Below are 23,718 nucleotides of genomic sequence, written 5' to 3' on the forward strand. Positions count from 1 at the left end.
AAACAAGAGCTAAAATTCAGAAAATAATACATAAATGAAAATTTAAATAATGGTCGTCGATTTACGACGCCGCCTGTGATAGATGCGCCAAATCTTCGTATTGATGTCCGCATCATAATTCATCCCAAAGTTTTGACCAAATGGAGGACTCTATGATGCACCATGTGATTTCATAACTCTACTTTTTTGGGATTAATTACCAAGCTGGGAATGACATATATGTATTCCCCAGCTTGAGGGAGAGTGTTAAAATCTCAACTGTCCCTTGGCCTTTGATCTCATGACTGCATGGGGATCCTTGGGAGGTTTATCTAGACCACCCTGTTAAATCTCAGCCATACCTTGGCCCTTGATCCCACACCCAGGATGGGAATCCGGGGGAGGCTCACCTGGATCACGTTGATCTCCTCCCATATTTGGGTGGCTGATTTAGGAAGGATTATATTAGGTCATTTATGCATGATTTTGTATTTATTTGTTTTTTTATTAAGATATCTTATATAGATCTATAAATAGAGATAGTTTTGTATAATATGATTAAGTTTTTTCCTCTCGAATTCTCTAAATTTAACAATAATTTATATAGCACTTTTGTAAGATAGAAATGGGAGAAGATTTGGGAATGACATTGAGAGCCATACTATCCATCTAAGTATTAAGAGAGCAATCAATTTCAAAATTGGGAAGGGGTTCTGCCGTTCTGGAAATCAAACACCTTGTACGCTGATATATCCTATCTGATCAACGGTAGAGAATGACGCCCTCACCTTATTTTATCAAGAAGGTTATCTTCTGCATATTTGGCAACCGAGGATGCAAATCTACATTGTTGATTGTGTTTAATTACTAATTGGTGATATTTTTGAATTCTGAGTCCAGCTTTTTGGATTATTCTTCTTTCACTTTTACATGTTCTCTTATTTTAAACATTGTATAATTTTGCTAGTGCTCAAATTTGATTCTTTTTGTAACCCATTGAGTTGTATTTTGATATTTCGACCTCATGTAATCATCTTTTATAATGGAAATCGGCTAAGGCTAAGGCCCTCAAATTTCCCCACAAAATAAATTTTGTAAGATAGTTTATAGTTTTTGGTAGTACAATAATTTTAGATGTCTTGGGAGACGGATGCATTTTGGAATGTTTGGGCATCTAATTGAATGTGGCTTGCTTCTCATTCTCCACCGTAACATGCTCTTTATTTCCAGCACTTGTTAGACTTGTTGAACTCAGGCTTCGTTTGGGACGGCTTTCTTACTGCTTCATAAAGCAGTTTTTTAGTAAAAAATTTAAATTTTTGTACTAAAAAGCTGTTTTAAGAAGAAGTAAGAAAGCCGTCCCAAACAAAGCCTCAATCAGAGAGTCTGAGTTGGACAGTAATACTCCAAAGTACCTTAAAAAGCAGTTTTCTTTATCGTTTACTCCAGAAGTAACTTAAAAAGCATTCCTGTTTAACAATTATTATGAATCATCATAATATACCAGAAACCTTATTGTCCTTTGCTGTTAGAAGGTATTGCTCCACCTTCAAAACCTTGTTTATTTTTCTTGAAAGAATTGCTGATTATTTTCTTTTTATCGTTTCATCAAATTATACACAGCTAGAGTGCATTGCATGTGGTCACACATGGTATGCACCTCGAGATGCCATTTCATCACTGACGATCGATGCGCCTAATATCACCGGGAATGTTGGCACCGCACCATGGGCCACCGCTAAGTTTGAAGAAGTGGAGAAGATGTTGGTAAGCCCACGTGAATCTGAGAAACCTGCTTCTGATCTTTTTCAAAAATCAACCGCTCCTTATATGCCTGTGTTAGAAACCCAAAAATCTTTCAATAGATCAAAACCACCCCAGGAAACTCATGAAGCTTCAGCAAATATGGAACACTAGCGGCCTGTATAGGTATTTCTTGTATATTAAATATCTTTCTCAGCATAGTCCATGAATACGCTTCCTTTAAAACTCAGAAGATCTGTGGGGTTTTTAATGTAGAAAAAATCTAGTTTCATCAAGGATCCCCTTCATTTTCATGTACATACACGGTGCAAGAACACTTTCTTTTCTAGGAACCTAACCACTTTTGATGATTTTATGATATACATTTTTTAAAATTAGTACAAGTTAATTTGCCCAAACTTCGATCAGAGGCTTGGAACACGACTTTTACTGCATTTAATATATTCATGCAAAAAATAGTTGGGGGATTTATTGATCATTTTTTTTGTCAAGATAGGATCTTAAAAGTTTGTATTTATTTTGAGATAGGTGTAATATATATTTTAATTGAATTTTTTGTGTTGCTTAGGATCAGTTTACATAAAAAATAAGATCTAACAATTTCACGAATATGCTTTAGACTTTATTCGAAATAGTTTTCTTATTACTTTTCATAAGAACTTTCTTATACGAAAATTTTAATTTGACTATAATTTCATATAAATTTTTTCGGATTTGTTTTATTGTTGTGGTAGTGGTGGCACTCTCTCATTGATATTGGCATATATCTTGGTGACGTATGAACTTCTTTTTCAATGGATTTTTTTGCGTGAAGTTGTCATTGAACTATTGCTTAGTTTATTGTAAGCCATCTATTTTGGACTTTTTTTAAGCACTCCATTTTGACTAATTATTTTGGGTCCCTATTCCTCATTTTTTAATTCCTTAATTATCTTTCTCATTTTAGCTATTCTTTTTTAAGTTTTAAGTAATAACGATGTTGTTGGGCATATTTGCTATTGTTTGGATGTATATCTTTACAACTCTTTGATTCATTTTTAATTTAACTGAGTCTCGGCTCTCATTTTTCTCAAAAAACACTAATAAAGAAAGCGTGATGAAGCTTGCTTTCATGCTTTATTAGGTTTGTAGCAGTAAAAGGTTGTTAATATTTCTAGAAAACAATGAACATTTTTAGGTTAGAAAATTAAGACTTTTGTTTGAATGAGCTTCACCTTTTTCATCATAAAGTTGAAATGATGTCATGGTCTGACTAGCTATTTTCTTGATAAAATTTTTGGAAGATCTTTAATCGAATTTCTTTCGCACTTAATTTCTAAAAACAATCAGAAATATGCTTTATGGATCATTTTAAATTGTCCTTAAACAACAGTTCTTTCAAAGTTTTTTTTTTAAAAAAATTTAAATAGATCATAAATTTAGGTTTTGTTTGAAAAGCAAGAAATTTAAAGATAAATTTATTGAAATAGAAATTTTTTATATTAAAAAATTACTTTAAAAATAGTAAAAAATTGTTTCAAATGAAGCATTAAATTAATTTAATTTGATTCTTATATATAGTTTGTTTTTGTGATATAATAGATAGAGATTTGATTTATCAAAGACAACATCTTATAGATGGAGAATCTCTTAAAAAACAAAACAATCCAAATGACTTTAACATAAAAATACTGGATTATGGATGTTTTGGAAAAACCATTACAGATTGAATTTTAAATAAGGATGGATTCATGGATATGTTTATTTAAATCAATGGAGTCAAATATCTTGTCTTTTATTGATCCCTCTTGATTTGCCAAGTTCTCTCTCTCTCTCTCTCTTAATAAGATCTGATTTGGGCAAATGATCTTTATTAATAATATAAAAATCATGTAATTATATGATTTTGGCTCATGTGGTGAGCTCCTGTCGTAACTTCTCACTAGTTCCATTGATGCATTCTTTGGTGATATCTTGTTATTATTTACTCTCTCAGAGTTGTTATTGTTGATACCATCCCTAAAGAGTTCATATCGCAACTTCCTTGCTTTTGGGTGCTTGAGCTTGAGCTCGCAGCTATTATGGTGAGTGAAGTTTTAGCTCGCCATATGAGCTTAACTTGAGCTCGAGCCGGCCATTGGGTAAGCAAGACAAGGTATTCTCTATATTTGGTTGTTGAGAAATAACCAGGGCATCATAAATACTCAATTTTACAGGCAGTTTTCTAAGGTGAGCTAACATGTTGTAGTTCACTTTTTAAGAATTTCTGTATTATCTATATTTGATTGTTGAGCTTGTTGAAGTTGATTGATATCTTCTAAAAAAGGGTCGGTTGGCCATGTATGCTACATACATCTATTAATTGATCGGCGCTGTATGGTTATCAAGACATAAGACAGACATAATTTATGGATGATATAGGGTTGGCTTGCTTGGCTAACCCTCTTTTAAAAAGAAAAAAAGTTGATTGGTATCTTTTCTAAAACTTGCTTCCCTTTATCAGTTGTTGTAGTTCGTGGAGGTAAAATTTTAGCACTACAAAAATTAACTTGAACTAATTCTTCAAGAGAAGGATCTTCATTGGGTTTTGATTGTTGATTGTCATTTGATTGCCTTCTGGTGGATTATCTGGATAAGAAATTTCTAATTTGATATTGATAGGATCACATTGCACATCAAGTACAAGGGAATCACTATCATATCAATATTGACTTTGTTTGTATATATCATTTATAGGTGTTTCTTAAAAATTGTTATCATCATTATTTGAATTTTGAACCAAATCAAAAAAAAAGTCTCATGCATTGTGTTGACGATGTATTTTAAATTCTCCTAAATTTTATGTAATTATATGCGAAGTGCTCCTAAACATTTGTATTTAACTTTTCATTCTAACATAAATGTTATAAAAGTTTCAAAATAAAAAAAAACTTGTTTCATTTTTTGTATATATATATATATATAACATAGATTTGAAACTAAAAAATCTCAATTTAAATTAATCTTGTTATCAAACGAGACTAATTAATTCTCCTTCACTAAAACTAGCAAACCACAAGACAACATATTTCTAATATCTTTACTATAATTATCATTACCAAAAGTCTTGATTAATTAAATAAACCCACATATTTTTTCTTCCAAAAAAACCTAAACCCCCTAATAATTACAAAATTAAGCCCATTTTCTCCGTTAATGACTTCCTCTTTTCTCCTCACACCAACCGCAGTCACATCATCTTAACTGTTCACTCATACGAAGGGAGCGCTCTCTGGTAAATGGGTCCACCAAGTCGACGGCGGAGATGAGCCGGCCGCGTCACGCGCGGCTCACGTGATTCGCTCGGCGCCATGGCGGCGGGCTGCGAGGAAGCCGCAAAGAAGCTAGTAGACTATCTTCGTCGACGGCCGCTGACGAGAAAAAAAATTGTCTTTTTTTTCAAACTGCGAAGCGGTGGCGAATAGAATAATGGAGCAAAATCGTTATTTAGGGTTTTGAAAGGACGGGATGTCGGTATATAAAACTCGGATTTTTAGACATTTTTCTCGCGAATAATTATCGTGAAGAGGTGGAGATCCGATCTACTTACTGAGTTGGCGGAGTACGATTTCATCTGCTTTCAATCATCAGGTACTTCTTGCTTCTCCTTCGGTTTGAAGCTGGTAGTTTGTTGATTTGGAAAGTTTTGGGTTTCAGTTTTCAATAGCTGCGGTGGTTTCAGCAGCTTGAGCAGGAGCTGCGAGGTTGCTTTTTTTGGGATGGGTTCGAGGAGCTCCAAGCTGCTTGCGTGCTGCTGGAGTTCGAAGAAGAAGAAGACGTCGATTCTGGAAGCTTCGGACGTCGGTGAGTGCTAGGGTTACTGGGTTAGGGCGTTTTGATTTGTTCATGTGGTTTGTGATATTGTGTTTTGTGATGCAGAGGGGGAAGATAAGCTCGATGGTTATCAATTGCAGCCGTTCCAGGAGTTCTCATTTGAGCAGCTCAGGGTGGCGACGTCGGGGTTTGCGGCGGAGAATATTGTTTCTGAACATGGGGAGAAAGCTCCCAATGTGGTGTATAGGGGAAAGCTGGATGCTCGGAGGAAGATTGCTGTTAAGAGGTTTAACAGATCTGCGTGGCCCGATCCTCGTCAGTTCTTGGTATGGATTTTTTGCCATTTTTAGATATTGGGATTTAAAGCCTCTGAAAGGTGCAGCACCTTTTTTTTTTTTGGGACGCAGTTTTTGATTGTGTGAAGAACATTTTTCCACTGAGTTGAGCATCATAAGGATTAAGGGCACTCTCCACCACAATATAATTGTTCAGGCATCAGATTCTTTAGTACTTAGCCATGAAACTATCAGCTCAAATATTAGTTCTTGGGGTCTAATTTTACGGTGTGTTGAATTGTTCCATGCAAACCATTGATTAAACTCTAATCAAATCATTAGCATATGAGGATTCAGACTTCTTGTTTACATATGCTGTATTCTTATTTCAAACGAGGTTCATCTGTATTCTAACATGAGTTTATACCATAGTCATAGTAGTCTAGGTTGTTGGTGTTTGCTTAGATTGTTGAGATGTATGAAACTTAGTGACTATGAATGCTCTCTTGAGGTGCTTATTATTTTTTTCTCGAGATCTGATGCCATATTCTGTTTTATGGCTTAAGATCTATTATCATTTTCAGCATAATTTGTTTCTGTACACTTGTTGTTTTGCTTAAAGTTGAAGAATTTTTTGCATAATTTGTTTGTTCTGTTATTATAATTTTTTTTGTTTTGTTTCAATTAATGAACTTTGCCTTTTTTCCTTAGAAACAATGAACTGAAGTTTGAATAGTACCACTGAAACTGTTAAGTTACTATTGCGACTGGAGGCGCTCTTTATGAAGTATCTTCTCTCTATTTATAATCAGCATTATTAAGTTAATACCTTGGGACTTTGAGTGTCCACGTTTCTATTTGGTCTGATTTTGACCACTTTGGAGTCAAAACCTAACCAAACGTGAAATTGGAAATTGAAATAGAGACTAGCAATAGGGAAATCTAAAACTAACTATTTGGTTTGGATTTTTTTATAGAGTTTGAAACTAAAATTTACTTTTTTCCTAATGGAAGAGAGTTATTGAGCATAAGTTACGACGTGATACTAATGTTTCTCAAAATCAATTTGTATTCATGCCGGGTATGTCTACTATGGAAGCTATACATTTATTTAGAGGTTTGATGGAGAAGTATATAGAGAATAAGTATCTACATATGCTATTTATTGATTTAGAGAAAGATTATGATAAAGTTTTAAATGAAGTGCTTCTAGAGAGTTTTAGAAGAGAAATGGGTTAATAATTCTTATATTCAAGTCATTAAGGATGCAGGAGCTATTACTTTCAAACACAAGATTGACTAAGTATTTTTCCGTTTCAGTTGGATTACATCAAGGATCATCTTTAAGCCCATATCTTTTTTGCTTTAGTCATGGATGTTGTTACTAGACATTTGAAAAATGATGTACTATAGTCATAGCTGTCAATGGCGCAAAATAGCACACGCCATGGCGCACAACACGGCGCGGCGCACCTACGACGCCATGTTCATGGTGAGGCGCATGTGTTTAAAATAGCGCGCGCTATTTGCGCACATGTGAGTCATGGCGCATTGCGCACAGCGCAAAATAGCGCGCCAAATTATTTTTAAATTTCGATATACTTATGAATATTTTTTATATTTAAAAAATATATTTATATTTTAAGATAAATGACTATTCATTGCCTTAATTTCACGAAAGATTTTCTGTTTGCTGCATCTGCCGAACACATCCCGCAGTCCCTAAGTTGAGGTCGCTGAATCTATCCCGAAGTCGAAGGTTTTCTGTTTTCTGTTTGCTGCATTCGCTGCTTCCGCCGAATCCAGCCGAATCTGTCCCGAAGTTGAAGTCGTTGTTTGCGCCGAATCGTCCCGCAGAGCAGTGCTTCTGCCAAATCCGCCCCTTATTCATTTGTTCCAATAAAAAATCTTACCAGCTGACTCCGATTTGCAACCTCCATCTGTTCCACACAGCTCTGTTTTGCACGGCTATTTCATACAAGAATTTACAACTTAACAGGTATGCTCGGTACCGCTAGGTACATGCTCGGTACCGCTAAGTAAATGCTTGGTATCACTATGTATATAATGGATACTGCTCGGTACCGCTATGTACTTGCTCGGTACCGCTATGTACTTGCTCGGTACCGCTAGATACATGCTCGGTTCCGCTAGGTACACACTAGGTACAGCTAGGTACACGCTCGGTATCGCTAAGTACATGCATGATATCGCTCGGTACAGCTATGTAAATGCTCGAATCCCGTCAGGGGGCAGCACCCCCTTGGACCCCCGGCAGCCCCCATATTATGTTTCTTGGACAATATTATGTTTCTTTTATCGAAATTTGTTTGCTTTTAGGTGATCATAAAATGTCAGATTCAGTTCAATCTTTAAAAAAAGATCCAGCATGGAAATATGCTATACTAACAAATGAATCCGACAACAACAGTCTGACATGCATTTTTTGTGGTAAAATAACAAAAGAGGAATTACACGCCACAAACAACACATCGTTGGGGGTTTTAGGAATGCAAGGCCTTGCTCTAACTGTCCCTAGCACGTGAAGTCTGAAATTAAGGCATCCATGTTGAAAAAAAAAGATTTGAAGGAACAGTTTAATGACATATCAAATGTCAACCTTGCTGAAGAAGAAGGAGAAGACTTTGATGTGATGACAGATGATATTTTAGTTGGTAAACCATCCAAAATATTGCGGACAAATAAATCTAACACATCTAGTCAATGATCGACATCTACATCTATCTTCAAAACATAACGATCTAAAGGTCTATTAGATACTTTCCTTACACCAAATCCTGAAGAAGTAGTAAAGCATAAAAAGGTCAGTTTAACAAAGAAATGGATGCAGCTAAAAAAGAAATGAGGGAAAGGATTGTTCAAGTGTTCAGTAGATGGATGCATGCTGCTGGGATTCCATTTAATGCTGTGAACTATGATAGTTTCCCTGCTATGGTGGAGGCACTTTGGCAGTTTGGACATGTTATGAAACCTCTTAGTTATCATTAGGTACGAGTTACTTGTTTGAAGAAAGAGGTTGGATATACACATGAACTATTGCGACTCCATCAAGAAGATTGTGTACGATATGGTTGTTCTCTAATGACAGATGGATAAACATCAAGGAATGGGAAAAGCTTAATTAATTTTCTTGTTAATTATCCAAGAGATGTGCATTCATAGAATCAATTGATGCTAGTTCTTTCTCCAAGAATGCTGTGAAAATGTTTGAACTTTTTTGCAAGTACATCGAGGTTATTGAGCCACATAATGTGATCAAAGTGGTCACTGATAATGCATCCGAAAATATTATTATAGGTTTGTCACAACTTTTATTCTAAAGTTATGTTATTTCATGAAGAATTTGTATGTATCTTAACTTAAATTATAATGACATAATAGGAAAATTATTGATGGATAAATATCCTCACATTTATTGGACTCCTTGTGCTGCTCATTGTTTGTATTTAATAATGGAGGACATTTTCAAAACTCAAAAGCTAAGACGATGCTTTGAGAAAGCAGTGGCAGTACACAGTTTTATATATTCTAGGCCTCGCTTACTTGAGTTAATGAGAAGGTGCACAAATCAAAGAACACTTGTCGAACCCGCAAAGACTTACTTTGCAATAGCTTTCTTAACTTTACAACGTTTTCATCAACAACAACTGAACTTGAAGAAAATGTTTACTTGTGAGGAATTTATCTTGGGTTCTTATGTGAAAGAGGCTAAAGCAAAACAATCTCAACATATAATCTTACAACAATCATTTTGGAACACTATAATGTATGCCTTAAAAATAGTTGGTCATTTATTAAAGGTTCTTAGATTGGTTGATGGAGACAAGAAGCCCCTAATGACTTACATATATGAAGCAATTGATAGAGCAAAAGAGGCAATTGCTGCAAGCTTCAATAACAGTGATAAGTATGATCAAATTTTTAATGATTGATAGAAGATGGGAAGTGCAATTACATTGGCATCTACATGCAGCTGGACATTTTTTAAATCCTGAATATTTCTTCAATAACCCTGATATTGCCAAGGATAAGGAAATAACTGATGGTCTTTACCAATGTATTGGAAGATTATCTCAAGATGTAGCTGAAGAAGATAAAATTAGTAATGAATTAAGTTTATACATTAGGGGTGAAGGATTTTTTAGTATTCCTCCAGCTGTAAGAAAAAGAACTACCCGATCTCCAGGTATCATTATTTACAAAAAAATTAAGACTGATTTGTTATATAATATTGAAAAAAAAAAATTCATTTCTTCCAGCTGATTGGTGGTTGGCATATGGACAAGGAGCTCCCAATTTACAAAGCTTTGCTATCAAAGTCCTAAGTCTAATATATAGTTCATCTAGATGCGAACGCAGTTGGAGTATTTTTGAACATGTAAGTATTTTATAATGTATGTGTTGATTTTTTATATATGTTCATAATTTAGTAATGTAATAATATTTTAATTGCAGCTTCATAGCAAACGAAGAAGCAAATTAGATCATGGTCGCTTAAAGGATTTAGTCTATGTGGAATATAATAGAGCACTGATTCGGAGATTCAATTATCTTGATGTCATTGATCCTATTTCTTTGACTGAGATAGATGATGCAAATGAATGGCTAATAGAAAAATTAGATGACGAGTCTGATGAAGAAATTGACTTTATTGCTGGAGAGGAAGATTTAACTTGGATAAGTGTTGCTAAAGCTACTGGTGTTTATGATAAAAGCTATAATATTCGGGAAAGATCTAAAGGGAAAGAGAAAGAATCTTCAATTAGGTATGATGTTGCTATTGAGAATGATGATGATGAGAGTGATGAAGAGGATTATGAAGTATGAGAAAATGTTGAAGAAGATAATGAAGCTTTTTTAACATTTGCTGGTGATGATGATTCCCAAGAAGAGTAGATTAAATTCTTATTTGATCTTTTAAAAAAAAGATTGTAATATTTGAAATATGAGATATTTGGATGTTACTTAGTCGAACTTATATATGTTATGGTTGTCTTTTATTATTATAATAGCTTGTCTTTCATTTTTAATAATATTTCATATTCATGCTTATTATTTTATAATTTTTATATAGCTTGCGGCATGTTCAAAATAGCGCTCGCCGTGCGCTATGCGCCATGGCTCCAAAGGGACATTTGCGCCATGGTGCGCCATTCGCCGTTAATAGATTTGACTATAGTATATGCTTTGTGCTGATGATATCATTCTTTTTAATAAGACTAGAGTTGAAGATAAACTTGAATTTTGGAGGTCAACTTTAGGGTTTAAAGGTTTTTGTTCGAGTAGATCTAAAACCAAATACGTGGAATGTAATTTTAGTAGTAATAGATCTAGTGGGGGGATTGTGACTTTTGGCAATCAAGTCACTAATAAGAGGACATATTTTAGAAATCTCGAGTTGATTGTTCAGAATGATGGTGAAATAGATGAGGATATTATTAGTATAATTTAAGTTGGATGGTTAAAGTGAAGGAATGCATTCGGCCTTTTGTGTGATAGAAAGGTGCCCTCAAACTTAAGGGGAAATTCTATAAGATAGTGGTGAGACCTGCAATACTTTATGGCGCAGAATGTTGGCCATTAAAAGAGAAGCATAAAATTAAGTTAAGTGTTGCAGAGATGAGGATGATAGGGTTGATGAGTGGCTTCACTCTTAGAGACAGAATGTGAAATTATTATATACGTGAAAAAGTTGGAGTAGCTCTAGTGGAAGTTAAGATTAGAGAGAGTCGGCTTTGATGGTTTGGTCACATAAAACATCCACCTTTCAATGACCCGGTTAGGAGGGTAGATGTATTAGATTTGACCTATGTTAATAAAGATAGAGGTAGATTTGAAAAGGATTGGTTGGAAAGTATTAGAAATGATCATTATTTTATTAGATTTAAATGGGAATTTGACTCTTAAAATGACACAATGGAGACAAAGGATTCATGGAGCCGACCCACGTAGTGCGATAAAGGCTTGATATTATTGTTATATTTCTTTTTAATGGTTTTAGTTGGCATGGGTTCAATTCCTTCAAATTTATTATTTTTTCTTCAAACCTTAAACATGAACCAAACTAAACAAATTGATGCATGCAATATTATAAATAAAAATTAACCTAAATCGAAGCAATTGATTTTTAAAATGCTTCTAGTCTTTTGGTTTAAGCTGTTTTTTCCTAGCCATTGCTGCTGCATTGCATTTACTGTGTTCTTCATATTCTTTAAATTTTGGAATCAATCGTTTTATATTTTTATGTGAAATTTTGTGGTTATGCTTATGACTGATCACCAAAATCCTGTGATAGTTATAATATTTGGTGATTTTATCCCAATTGAAAAATCCCAATTGAGCTATGATTCCCCTGTTTACGCTGAGTTGTTTTGTTTTTAACTTCATCATTAATCCTAAACCTTTTTTTCCCCTTTAGGAAGAAGCAAGGGCTGTTGGCCAACTTCGAAACCACAGATTAGTGAATTTGCTTGGTTGCTGTTGTGAAGGTGAAGAGAGGTTGCTTGTGGCTGAATATATGGCCAACGAAACACTTGCCAAACACCTTTTTCACTGTAATTCTCAGTCAATACTACTATCTTTATTATTTTATTTGCAAATTGTTTGCAATTTTTTTGTTGAATGTTATTACTGTTGTATGATTAGTCATGCACTGAAGTTTTGCTTTATATGACTTCAACTCAAAATTTTGGGACCGTTTTCTCAATGTTCATGAGCAAAATTACTTTATTGATGTTTATCGATTGTAAACTAGTGACAATGCCTAGTTGAAGTTTTCTAATTACAACCTGTACATGTTTTGGAAGTCTGTGGAGCTAGATCTGTACTATAGACTTTTTTTCTACTATCTCAGATCCAATTTTTTGTGACTACTCTATTGATCAACCTAATCTAGTTTTATCTAAAGAAGTAATCTCTACATTTTGTGATCTTAGACTTCCTTTTATTCCTTTTCCCTTATGTTTTCATATTTCTTGTCAAAAGGGCTCTGCATGTTTTTTTTTTTTCTGATCATAGCTATAAAGAAGAATGATGTCTTCAAGGTGCTAAGCCTTGAACTTGTGAAAAGGAATCTGTTAGTTGTGAAGTTGATATTTGGAACATATTCAAGTCAAACTTCTAAGCTAAGTAATCAAACATTTAGAAAAGCTTGTCCAAATCACACAGATCCTATGATCTGGCATTCGCAAAACAATTTTTTAAAATATTGAGTTTCCATAGAAACTATAAACTAGGAGAACACAAATTATTGCATATGCACAATCCGTGGTCAAACATAATGACAACAATGTTATTAATGAGTAATTTAAAATTACCAGCAATGATTTTTACAACGTATAGTTTTGACAATGTATAATAGAGCACGCAAACATGAATACAAGGGATTTGCATCCTTTTGTTTGAATATGCGTTGAAAAGCAGATCAAGCGGGTTGCAAAATTTGAATGAGAATAGTAAAATAGAAGAGGATTTCAAAGGGATTCGTAAGAATAAATTTGCCAAATTTGAATGAGAGTAGTGAAATAGAAGAGAAGAAGTGCAAAGGACTTCATAAGAATAAAGAGACAGATAGGATGATTGTGTCAAGAGGATTAAATTCATGATAATCTTTATTCTTTTACTAAGAATTCTACAAAATGCTTGTAATAAAAAGGCAAAGAAAAAAAAAAGTTTTTTGCAAGCTCCATAAGTTATGTAAGGCGATCAACATAATTGTGCAAATTGCTATTTTAATGTGAAATTGTAAGATACAAAAGAAAATATTTAATAACAACATTGACGTGACTCAACTATGGATGTTGAATCCTTATGGTGGTCTTGTGCTTATTACTCAAACTGCAACATAAAGCCAGGAAGAAAAATTATAGGTTGTTAGAAATTTTCATTCAACTTGTAAGAATTTGCTTTTGACAAAGAAGAATAGGAAATTCTATAATAAGGGGCTATTATTAGGTATACATTATTTGTTTGGAGAAGAATTTTCTTTTGATATTAGTTTTAATTTAAATTATAATTATATTTCTATAAAGATGTGAAGGATGTTATTATTACTATTATTATTATTATTATCATGTGTTGAAAAAACAAATTTTATTTTATTTCCTCCCTTTCTCTTAATTAGTGGACTATTTTCACTTTTCTTTTAGATCCCCCTCTTATCTCGATATTCCTCATTGGAATCTAATTCTTGATATCTTTCCACCCCATTCTCTTTTGATCAAATGAGCATATATCCGTAGATTTTTCAGTTCTCTTTCTCGTGTTCTCTTCTTATGTGATAGCTTGATTATTGAGAGACATCTTTTTGATTTTAGGAAGAAATTGACACCTTTCATCTCTTCAATTTTGTGAAATCAAGGAAATTTATGGAAAAGGAACATAGAAAGTTACACAAAAGAGATTTACATTTAAGATCTCCTTTTATTTGAGATTAGGGTCAAAATCTTGACAACAAGTATGATTGGAAGCACTTGTAGATCTCAAGTAATTCCTATCAAACTTTGGAAAACAACTAAAATTTTCCACAAGAATCCACATAAAATAAGGAATATAGTAGATAATTTGTATTATTTGATTAAATAGAAACGGAAAATACCAAGATACAATTGATCCTCTATTTGATAGGAGGATCTATCTCTCCCAAATCTATGACGCCGCTAGAACCCAAAAAACTAAGAGAGATCAAATTTAAGCCAAATTCAAGATGCCCTAATCCTAGCAAAACAAACTATTTAATGCATACAATCCAAAAGGAAATATCTAAACAGTCCCTACATTCAAATTTCCCTCCTAAACTCCTTCTAAATCCTTCCTAATCAGAGTTCTTGGATTGGGCGGCTAGAGCGACTCGTACAGGAGGCGGAAGAGTTCCGCCTATATTTTGCCTGAGCTGGTCATGTATGGATCGGCTGGACCGGTCCTATGAACCAGTCTAACAAAGTCCTAATCCAATTCCATCTTTCTTTCTGATGCAGGCAAACTAGAAAGAAAAGTCAAATAGGAGAACACTAGGACAAATGAAAACCAAACTCGATTCAATCTAGATTGCAAACATCCAAACAAACACCAAAACAAACAAAAAATCGAATCAAACGAAACAAAATTATAAAATAAAAATACTATCCTCAGAACAACCGGCAAGCGGTTTCCTCACATGCAACGAGAAGTAGAAAAAATATAATAAAGTGCTTAGGCTTGCAAACCAAGGGTCCACCACAGCAAAAAGGGTCCAACGTCCAACCAAACTCCTTCGGCAAATTTCTCCAAATCAGCCAACAAACGTCTCCCAATAGCTCAAGCAGAAGGATACAAGTGGAGTGGAACTTGCATAGAGTAGAAGAGATTAGAAGCCAAGACGAAATAGAGAGGAGGAAGAGATGGAACAAGCTCTCAAGCTTTTCCAAGAGAAGAAACCCTCAGGTCTTTAGCAACTTATCTCATGTTAATCAACAACCTCTTCATGACAAAAACACCTCATATTTATAGAAGAAAAAGGGGAGCCAAATAGCCAATTTCCACCTCCAACCGAACCAATCAGGAAAGGGGAAGATGAAGACTAGCAGGCAACACAAAACGATTCCCAAAAGACAGCACAAGAACCAGGTAGAGGAAGCCACAGGAAAACAACTAGGGAAGAAACCGAAAAGCCAACACAAAAACTGGGTAGAGGCAGCCACGGGAAAGCAGCCAGGGAGGAAACCGAGAAGGCAACCCAGGGAACTGGAACCAGTACCCAGCAACCAGTCACGAGAACAACACAAGGGAATAAACGAGGAGACACAAGAAGGGGAAGAGGCAAGCTCCAACTCCACATAATGAGCTAAAAGAAGAATACCTTTTCAAATTTATGAGCTAAGTAGTGTAATTACTCCTCCCAATAATGAGCTAAACATCAGCTCAAGCATTAATGAGCTAGCACCAAGAAGATCCCAAATTTTCAGCTCAAAACCAAAGCAGCCAAAGCCCAACTCGAGAGCAGCCAAGGCCCAAACCGAGAGGCAGCAAGCAACCCAAAGAACAAAAGGATCCAAAATGCTAGCAAACCCAAGACTTGTCATGCCCAAGCACATCCTACCATGATTATTAGATATTCTCTATAATTGGATAGCATAAAAAAACATAAAACACAACTATAATATTCAAATTACATCAAAACAAAAATAAGCCAAAATATGAATGCATCACTTTCCTTTTATCCTTCCTTCTAAATCCCACCCTTGCCTCAACATATATCTCCTCCCCACTCAATCAACATCACCCCACAAAACTAAAAAATATTCCTTCCATCCCTTTCCCTATCCCAAGACAATTACCTACCCCTCCACAATGCGAACAAAACAATTAGAAAGCTTAAAACGGAACCCTAATCCCAAAATTCTTTAAAACGTAAATCCAGTTGGGAGGTCAAGATTGGATCTGAAGATAAAGCGATGACGACAAAATTTCAACACATGGTGGTTTGAACGCATTTTGTTGAACTTAGGCATTTGAATTCTACAAGGAAATTACTCAACTTTACATGAAAATCCAGCTAAGAAACTATATTACTTCCATTGCTATTTACAATGCATTTTTGGGATATGTAATTTATTACCTTCTCCTAAAGTTGAAAATACTGAGTATGATTTGTAGAATATTCTTTAAAATTTAATATTGTTAAATTAACTTAATTAGAAAATTACATTTTTCTTTGAATTTAAGCTATTATTTTGTTAGAAAATAACTTTGTGAATAATTTGCAATTTATATTGACATGCTAGCATTGTAACATTGCATTCTAGTCAATTTTGCTATAGTTGGTGTAATTTATATTAAACAAACTCATTATGTAGTTATATTTCTTTTGCATCATACCGCATACTTGTAAACAATGAAAGAAGAGTTAGATTCATTGGCATGGCAAGTTATTAAAAAATAATTTAAGTGACTCATTAACATGTGTTTGTAGGTTAAAAATTATCATAGTTTTAATTGAGACATATACCACTACTCGTGGCAGCACTACTCTAGATGTGATGGTTAATGTTCTCATGATCAAAATTCATGTTTATTGAGAATGAGCATTTCGAATAGAAATGATGAAGGTACCTCTATAGTTGGCCAACTTCTTAATATTAATTTTAGTTTACACCTTTTTACACAAAATCTAATATCCATAGCTGTACTCATATTAGAAATTTCCTGATCACTTAAATTTCACTCGTTAGACACCTAGAATAGGCCCTTCTCAAATCCTTGAACAAAGAGCTATAAGATACTTTCATTATAGTTTTTGGAAGGACATTGATCATCCTCCTAAATAACTTCAAAATTACGTTGCATATCATGGTTTTAGCCATCATCAGTGTAAGGCTAGTGGTCATAATGATCTTTTTGGAATGGTGAAAGTTGTTTGTATTTTTCTTATGGCAGGCATGTTTTAGATTCATAATTTGATTAGATAACAAATATGGTTTTATATTTCAATTTGATGGATATACTTAAACATATTAATCTTATTTGTACATGTTAAATTGAATGCATTTTTTAAATGCTTTTTGAAATATGTTATTAATTAGGAAATACTATCTGAACAAACAACCATTGATAATTGGGATTAAATAAAACATAGACTAATATATAAATATTTTTCTACATATGGTGAAGAATAATTGCTAATCAAAATCCATAACTTGACTTATATTTAAATAAATTTAGGAACTTATTTTGAAGTATGAAGTTAGAGAAGCTAATTAGGTGTGAAAACTAATTTTATAGATTGCTTCAACTCTAATATTCAAATTAAAGTAGAATCTTACTAACTTGCTATACTAGATGATGCCATTTACTAAGCCATCGAAGTAAATTATGAAAAAAGAAAGGCAGCCACCTTCTCTGTGCTTACATCATGCTTTGACATGTGAGCTTGTTAGGCATAAGAAATATGGTTTATTGCCCATTCAAGGACCGAGAAGGATCCATGTTTTGAAGATGAGCTGTTAGGCTATGACGAGTATCAAGATGATTTAGCTATTGCAAGATGAGTGATTACTTACTCTTTTGGTGAGGATTATAAGAGAACTTGCATTTTCTACTTATGCTTGTCGCAATAGCAAGAGATGTGAGTTTGTTCCTGTGAACATAGTATAGTGCCATCTTGACTAAATGTAATTTCAAGGACAAGTCACATTCTTGTCCTTTTATTGTTGAATGGGCTAACAGGTCATTTTTGCCAATCATTGAAATATGTCTTATATCTATTTAGTCAGGTAGTTATCTAATATGATATAATCATACCTGTTAACGGCGAATGGCGCACCATGGCGCAAAGGTCCATTTGGAGCCATAGCGCATAGCGCACGGCGCGGCGCGCGCTATTTTGAACATGACGCAAGCTATATAAAAATATAAAATAATAAGCATGAATATGAAATATTATTAAAAATGAAAGACAAACTATCATAATAATAAAAGACTACCATAACATATATAAGTTCAACTAAGTAACATCCAAATATCTCATAATTCAAATATTACAATCTTTTTTTAAAAGATCAAATATGAATTTAATCTACTCTTCTTGGGAATCATCATCATCAGCAAATGTTAAAAAAGCTTCATTATCTTCTTCAACATTGTCTCCAACTTCATAATTCTCTTCATCACCCTCCTCATCATCATTCTCAATAGCAACATCATGCCTAATTGAAGATTCTTTCTCTTTCCCTTTAGATCTTTCCCGAATATTATAGCTTTTATCATAAACACCAGTAGCTTTAGCAACACTTGTCCAAGTTAAATCTTCCTCTCCAGCAATAAAGTCATTTTCTTCATCAAACTCATCATCTAATTTTCCTTGCGAAAATATATTTATATAAAGATATGAAGAACTGATATTAAGCTCCTATAGTAACAGAAGTTCCAAAAGATTTAATAATTTATAGGTTTTAGCTATCACAAAGTTATGTGAGTGATTACTTACTTCTTTGTTGAGTTAGGATATATATTACAAGTGTAAATGAGTATAAATTGTCATTTTAAATAACTTAATATTGCTTTCGTCAGCCTAATCAAAATTACTTTAATATATTATCTATATACGAGAGAGTGTGTAGAGTTTTTGAATTAACTTAGAGAACCAATAGTATTAGTGTCCAATCATTATTGACTCTATAATATGTAATTCTATAAGGATCAAGTTACCTAAATCATCTTGTCCTCATTTAATATTAGTATATGAATATAGGTGTTAAATATTTTGAAAAACTCTAAACCAGTCATTATTGTACACAAATCAATCTGCCAAATTATGACTTAAATACCTATATGGTACACGTTCCTTACGAATATTAAGCTATATACTTATAAAATATATGAATATTATTCTAAATATCACTTATTGTTATAAATCTAGAGCGATATATATTTAATAATCATAAATTCGGCGCACTCATTTTGAGGCTCATAAAGGTGCCCTTAGCCATAGCCATAGGCGCCACGCCGCCGCGCGCGCCGCTTTATTTTTGGAACATTGACGCAAGCCTATTATTAAAAATTATAAATTATAAGGCATGGGAATAATTAGGAAATAATATAAAAATATAGAATAGAATACTATACTATCAAATAAATAATTATATAATACTTAGGCTAAAATATAATCATATATATAAAATAAGGGTTTCCATAAATCTTATTAGGTATAACATCCGAAGAGCCTCTCATTCATGAATTATCATATTTAATACAACAATAGGTTCTAATTGGAACTTATAGATGTGCATAAGATTATTATGATAAATATTAGATCTGCTGCGTTGCATAGGTAGTGTGAAAATTGCGGATCATCATCAAGCAAATATTAAATATAATATATAAATTCCATATCATTTTATCTATTCCATTTTCAACTCATATTTTAATATTATGTTATCATCCATATACCTTATCAATTTTTAGTCTCTTCTTACTACACCCTTATTCTGCTATCCACCCCTTCTTCATCATTCATTCTTCTAGGATTACAGAGCACAAACCACACTAGTACTCGTACGCTAAGTATGACATACCGATTCATGTTCTCTCTTACCACTTGTACGATCTTTCCCCGAATATTTATTAGCTTTACATAAACCACCCAAGTCAGCCTTCTGATTGGCTAGACCACTGCTCCATGGTGATTTGATATGCTCATCATCCCTCCCAATGTTAGTCAAGGTCCGAAGTCTCCATATAAAAGGTATATTATCCATTATTACAGAATTCCTTCTATCAATCCCCTAAACTTATTATACCTGGTAGCCATTCAATTTCCTGAGCGATCTACTCATATATTAGTGATGTGCCATCCAAAAGATATAAAGGTAACAAGTTTAATCATATGACAGTAACCTCTAGATAAGTTAGAAAATGAATATCTAGGCCCGAATCAGTTCCACACTTATCCTATTTCAAATCTCTAAATAAATATTAACTATACAAACACTCCTTAAAACGACTCATGATTCCAATTTAGTCTGTCCCTCTCAGCTCTGCTTCATGATATAGCCTTTGAGCCATTTAAGGAAAAATCTCCTATTCATGATTAACCTTTGAGTTCATTTAAATACACTCATCTAACTTAATTTAAGATTAAGCCTTATCTTTTAAACCTGCATATAAACCTCTACCTTAGAGTTATTATAATTAAAAATCCAATTATATCAAACCTCAATACATTAGTAATAAATAAAAATAACCTTAAACCTCCGTATCAAAAAATCTGACCACTTCCCAGATGCCCGTCGCTTTAAATCTCCCAGTTAAACCAATGAGCAATCTAACCATAGATTAATAAACTAATAAGCCCTAAATATGATATGTCCCTCCCAGACAGGCCCTTTAATTAATGACCATTATATATGGTGGATGTTTTAAGAGCATTGCCAACCTATTGCGAATATTGATGCGTTTACCAAACCAATTTCAAAATTGACATTATAAATGTAAAATAAATTATAATTACAAAATTTCAATCAATAATAATATAAATATCCTCCATACATGCTTGGAATCTCTGCTCTTCTGTGAGGATTGTCTTATTTCTGTACTAATTTATGACCCTTTGAGTGAGACCTTGATTTCGCAAGGAGTTGGAGTATTGCTCCTCTTGTATCTTGAGCGAGCATGCGAAAGAAAATCACAAAAACCCAAGGCACTAGTGCCTCTATTACCAACCCTCAAAGTGATTAAATCTATTATAAAATACTTCATATTACATTGACTATAATTTATAACTTCTTCATAATCAAGCCTCTTACCACATCAATAAGATACTCAACCTACAATATATAAAATCAAAGAGAAATATGCGCAATCAAGACATATTTCCATGCTAACTTCTCTCGCTCATTTGCCCAACTCAATTCCAATAGGGTCTAATAGTTATTAGTGTAAAGAAAAAAATATCAGAAGAAATTTCCTAAAGAAATCAAATATATGTATCCTCGTCACATAGAATTAAGAGGGCGGATACAGATCAAATTATGCATTGGTCAAACTTCCCCCATCCGTAGTTCTAAAATCTAATTTCGAAACTCATATCTTATATCTAACTTAAATAGTGAATACTATAAACTGTATAGCAAAAACTAGTTATTGAAGCGCTTGCAGACCCTATTGCTTCTTATTACGTTCTTGGCTACTATCCATTTTTGACCCTTTCTAATGATCTATATATGTAAGCCATTGGAGGCGTTCTTCTCTCCATCCAACCATCCTAAGAACCTTTAATAAAGGACCAGCTATTTTTAAGGCATACACTATAGTGTTTCCCCATAAAGATTGTCGTGGTAAGATTGTATGTTGGAGTGTGTTGGAATTTGTTTCCCTTTCCCGTAATACTTTTCCGAGTCAAATTAAATAAGTGAAACCATAATCCATTAGAAGTAATTCGACGTGCCCTTAATGAGAGATAAACATAAATCTCAAGTTATTCTCCTAGTTGTATCCGCGTTAAGTTGAATAATATGAAAAACACGATGTAAATGATATTACAATAAGAGACTCACAGAAAAAGCTATGTGTCTGTGAACACAGTCGCAGAGAGTTACGTATATTACGTGCAGGCTTTTTAAGAACAAATCGTAGCCGTTCAATCTATAAGCATTTTTCTTAGCATAAATATATTTCTTTCTCATTAACTCCAAACGTAACGAGGCCATAGTAAGAAAATATTAAAAACCTAGCCTTAAACCCGTTACTGCCACTCTTTCTCAAAGCATCGCCTATAGCTTTTGAATTTTGAAAATGTCCTCCATTAATAAATTCCAAACAGTTGAGCAGCACCAAGGGTCCACAATAAATGCTGAGGATATTGGTCCATCAATAATTTTTCCTGTTATGTCATTATAATTTAAGATTAAGATGTAACACAAATTCTTCATGAAATAACATTACTTTAGAATAAAATTATGACAAACCTGCCAAGAACATTTTCGGGATTGCTATTATCAGTGACTACTGGATCACATTATGTGGCTCCAATAACCTCGATCATACTTGCCAAAAAAGTTAACATTTTCACATGCAATTCTTAGGAGAAAGAACTAGCTATCAATTATGATTTCTATGAATGCCACTACCTCTTGACAAATAACAAGAAAAATTGATTAAGCTTTTCCCTATCCTTGATGTCCATCCATCTATGCCATTAGAGAACAAATTCATATCGTACACAATCTCTCTTGATGGCGGTCCGCATAGCCTCATGTATTGTCCAACCTCTTTCTTCAAACAAGTAACTCTTACCTCAGATAACTAGGAGGTTCATCCAGGTCCAAAACTGCCCAAGTGCTCCACCCATTAGCAGGGAAACTATCATATTCACAGACATTTTAAATGGATACCAGCATCGTACATCCATCTAACTGAACAATTGAACAGCCCTTCCCGTCATTTCTTTTTTAGTTGCATCCATTTCTTTGTTAAACTGACCTTTTCTATGCTTTACTACATCTTCAAGGATTTGGTGTAAGGAAAGTATTAATGGACCTTAGGTCGTTGATGTTTGAATATAGATGTTGATGCCGATCCTTGACTAGATGTGTTAGATTTATTGTCCGCAAACATTTTGGATGGTTAGCAACTAAAAATATCACTGTCATACAATCAAAAGTTCTTCTTCTTCTTCTTCAGCAAGGTTGACATTTGATATGTCATTAAACTGTTCCTTTAAATCTTTTTTTTTTTCAACATGGATGCCTTAATTTTCAGACTTCACATGCTCGGGGACAGTTAGAGGCAAAGACCTTGCATTCCTTAAAACCTCACCGAGGTGTTGTTGTGGCGTGTAATTCCTCTTTTTGTTATTTTACCACAATAAAATGCATGTCACACAGTTTTGTCGAATTCATTTGTTAGTCATAGCATATTTCCATGCTGGACTTTTTTTAAAGATTGAACTGAATCTGACATTTTTATAATCACCTAAAAGCAAACAAATTTAGATAAAAGAAAACATAATATTGTCCAAGAAACATAATATGGGGGCTGCCGGGCCAGGGGGGCGCTGTTCCCTGGCGGGTCGACCGAGTGTGTAACTAAGTGTGAATTAGGGAAGCGGTACCGGAGCGTGTACCTAGTCGTGACCAGCTATACCCGAGTGGTACAAAACATGTAATACTAGTAGGTTACGGGCATTGTACCGACGTTACTGAGCTTAATTACCGGTTACCGAGCGGCGTATCATGCATGCACTTAGCAATACCGAAGCGTATGTACCTATTGTACCCGACGCTGGTACCTAGTTGTACTGAGCTGTACGAGCGGTACAGAGCAAGTAACTAGTGACCGAGCGTACCAGCATATACATAGCGGTACCGATGCATTTCTTAGCGATACCGAGCATACCTGTTAAAGTTCTAAATTC

The 23,718-nt window shown here is 34.0% G+C and overlaps 2 protein-coding genes and 1 non-coding gene across 6 annotated transcripts in view; all 3 read left to right on the forward strand.

Annotated features, from left to right (window-relative positions):
• The window catches only part of LOC110097931, a 39,822-nt gene extending 37,659 nt beyond the window's left edge, over positions 1-2,163 (forward strand). The window contains exon 8 of the mRNA XM_020824594.2: positions 1,603-2,163. Coding sequence (XP_020680253.1) covers positions 1,603-1,896 — 294 coding nt within the window. The 3' untranslated portion in view covers positions 1,897-2,163. The remainder of the gene's footprint in view (positions 1-1,602) is intronic.
• Positions 2,164-4,042: 1,879 nt separating this feature from the next.
• Positions 4,043-4,169, forward strand: LOC114581401. Its single transcript, XR_003703328.1, has one exon. It is a non-coding gene; the product is annotated as a U11 spliceosomal RNA (small nuclear RNA).
• Positions 4,170-4,971: 802 nt separating this feature from the next.
• Positions 4,972-23,718, forward strand: part of LOC110097932 (probable serine/threonine-protein kinase BSK3) — a 44,523-nt gene continuing 25,776 nt past the window's right edge. The window contains exons 1-4 of one of the 4 annotated variants that reach the window (XM_020824595.2): positions 4,972-5,352; positions 5,419-5,565; positions 5,641-5,861; positions 12,250-12,385. In XM_020824595.2, coding sequence (XP_020680254.1) covers positions 5,481-5,565; positions 5,641-5,861; positions 12,250-12,385 — 442 coding nt within the window. In that variant the 5' untranslated portion in view covers positions 4,972-5,352; positions 5,419-5,480. Of the gene's footprint in view, positions 5,353-5,414; positions 5,566-5,640; positions 5,862-12,249; positions 12,386-23,718 lie in introns of all 4 variants that reach the window. The other 3 variants (XM_020824597.2, XM_020824598.2, XM_020824596.2) reach the window with 3 other exon arrangements.

The sequence above is a fragment of the Dendrobium catenatum genome, unplaced genomic scaffold (genome assembly GCF_001605985.2).
Source record: "Dendrobium catenatum unplaced genomic scaffold, ASM160598v2 fragScaff_scaffold_1720, whole genome shotgun sequence".
In the NCBI taxonomy this organism is placed as follows: domain Eukaryota; kingdom Viridiplantae; phylum Streptophyta; class Magnoliopsida; order Asparagales; family Orchidaceae; genus Dendrobium; species Dendrobium catenatum.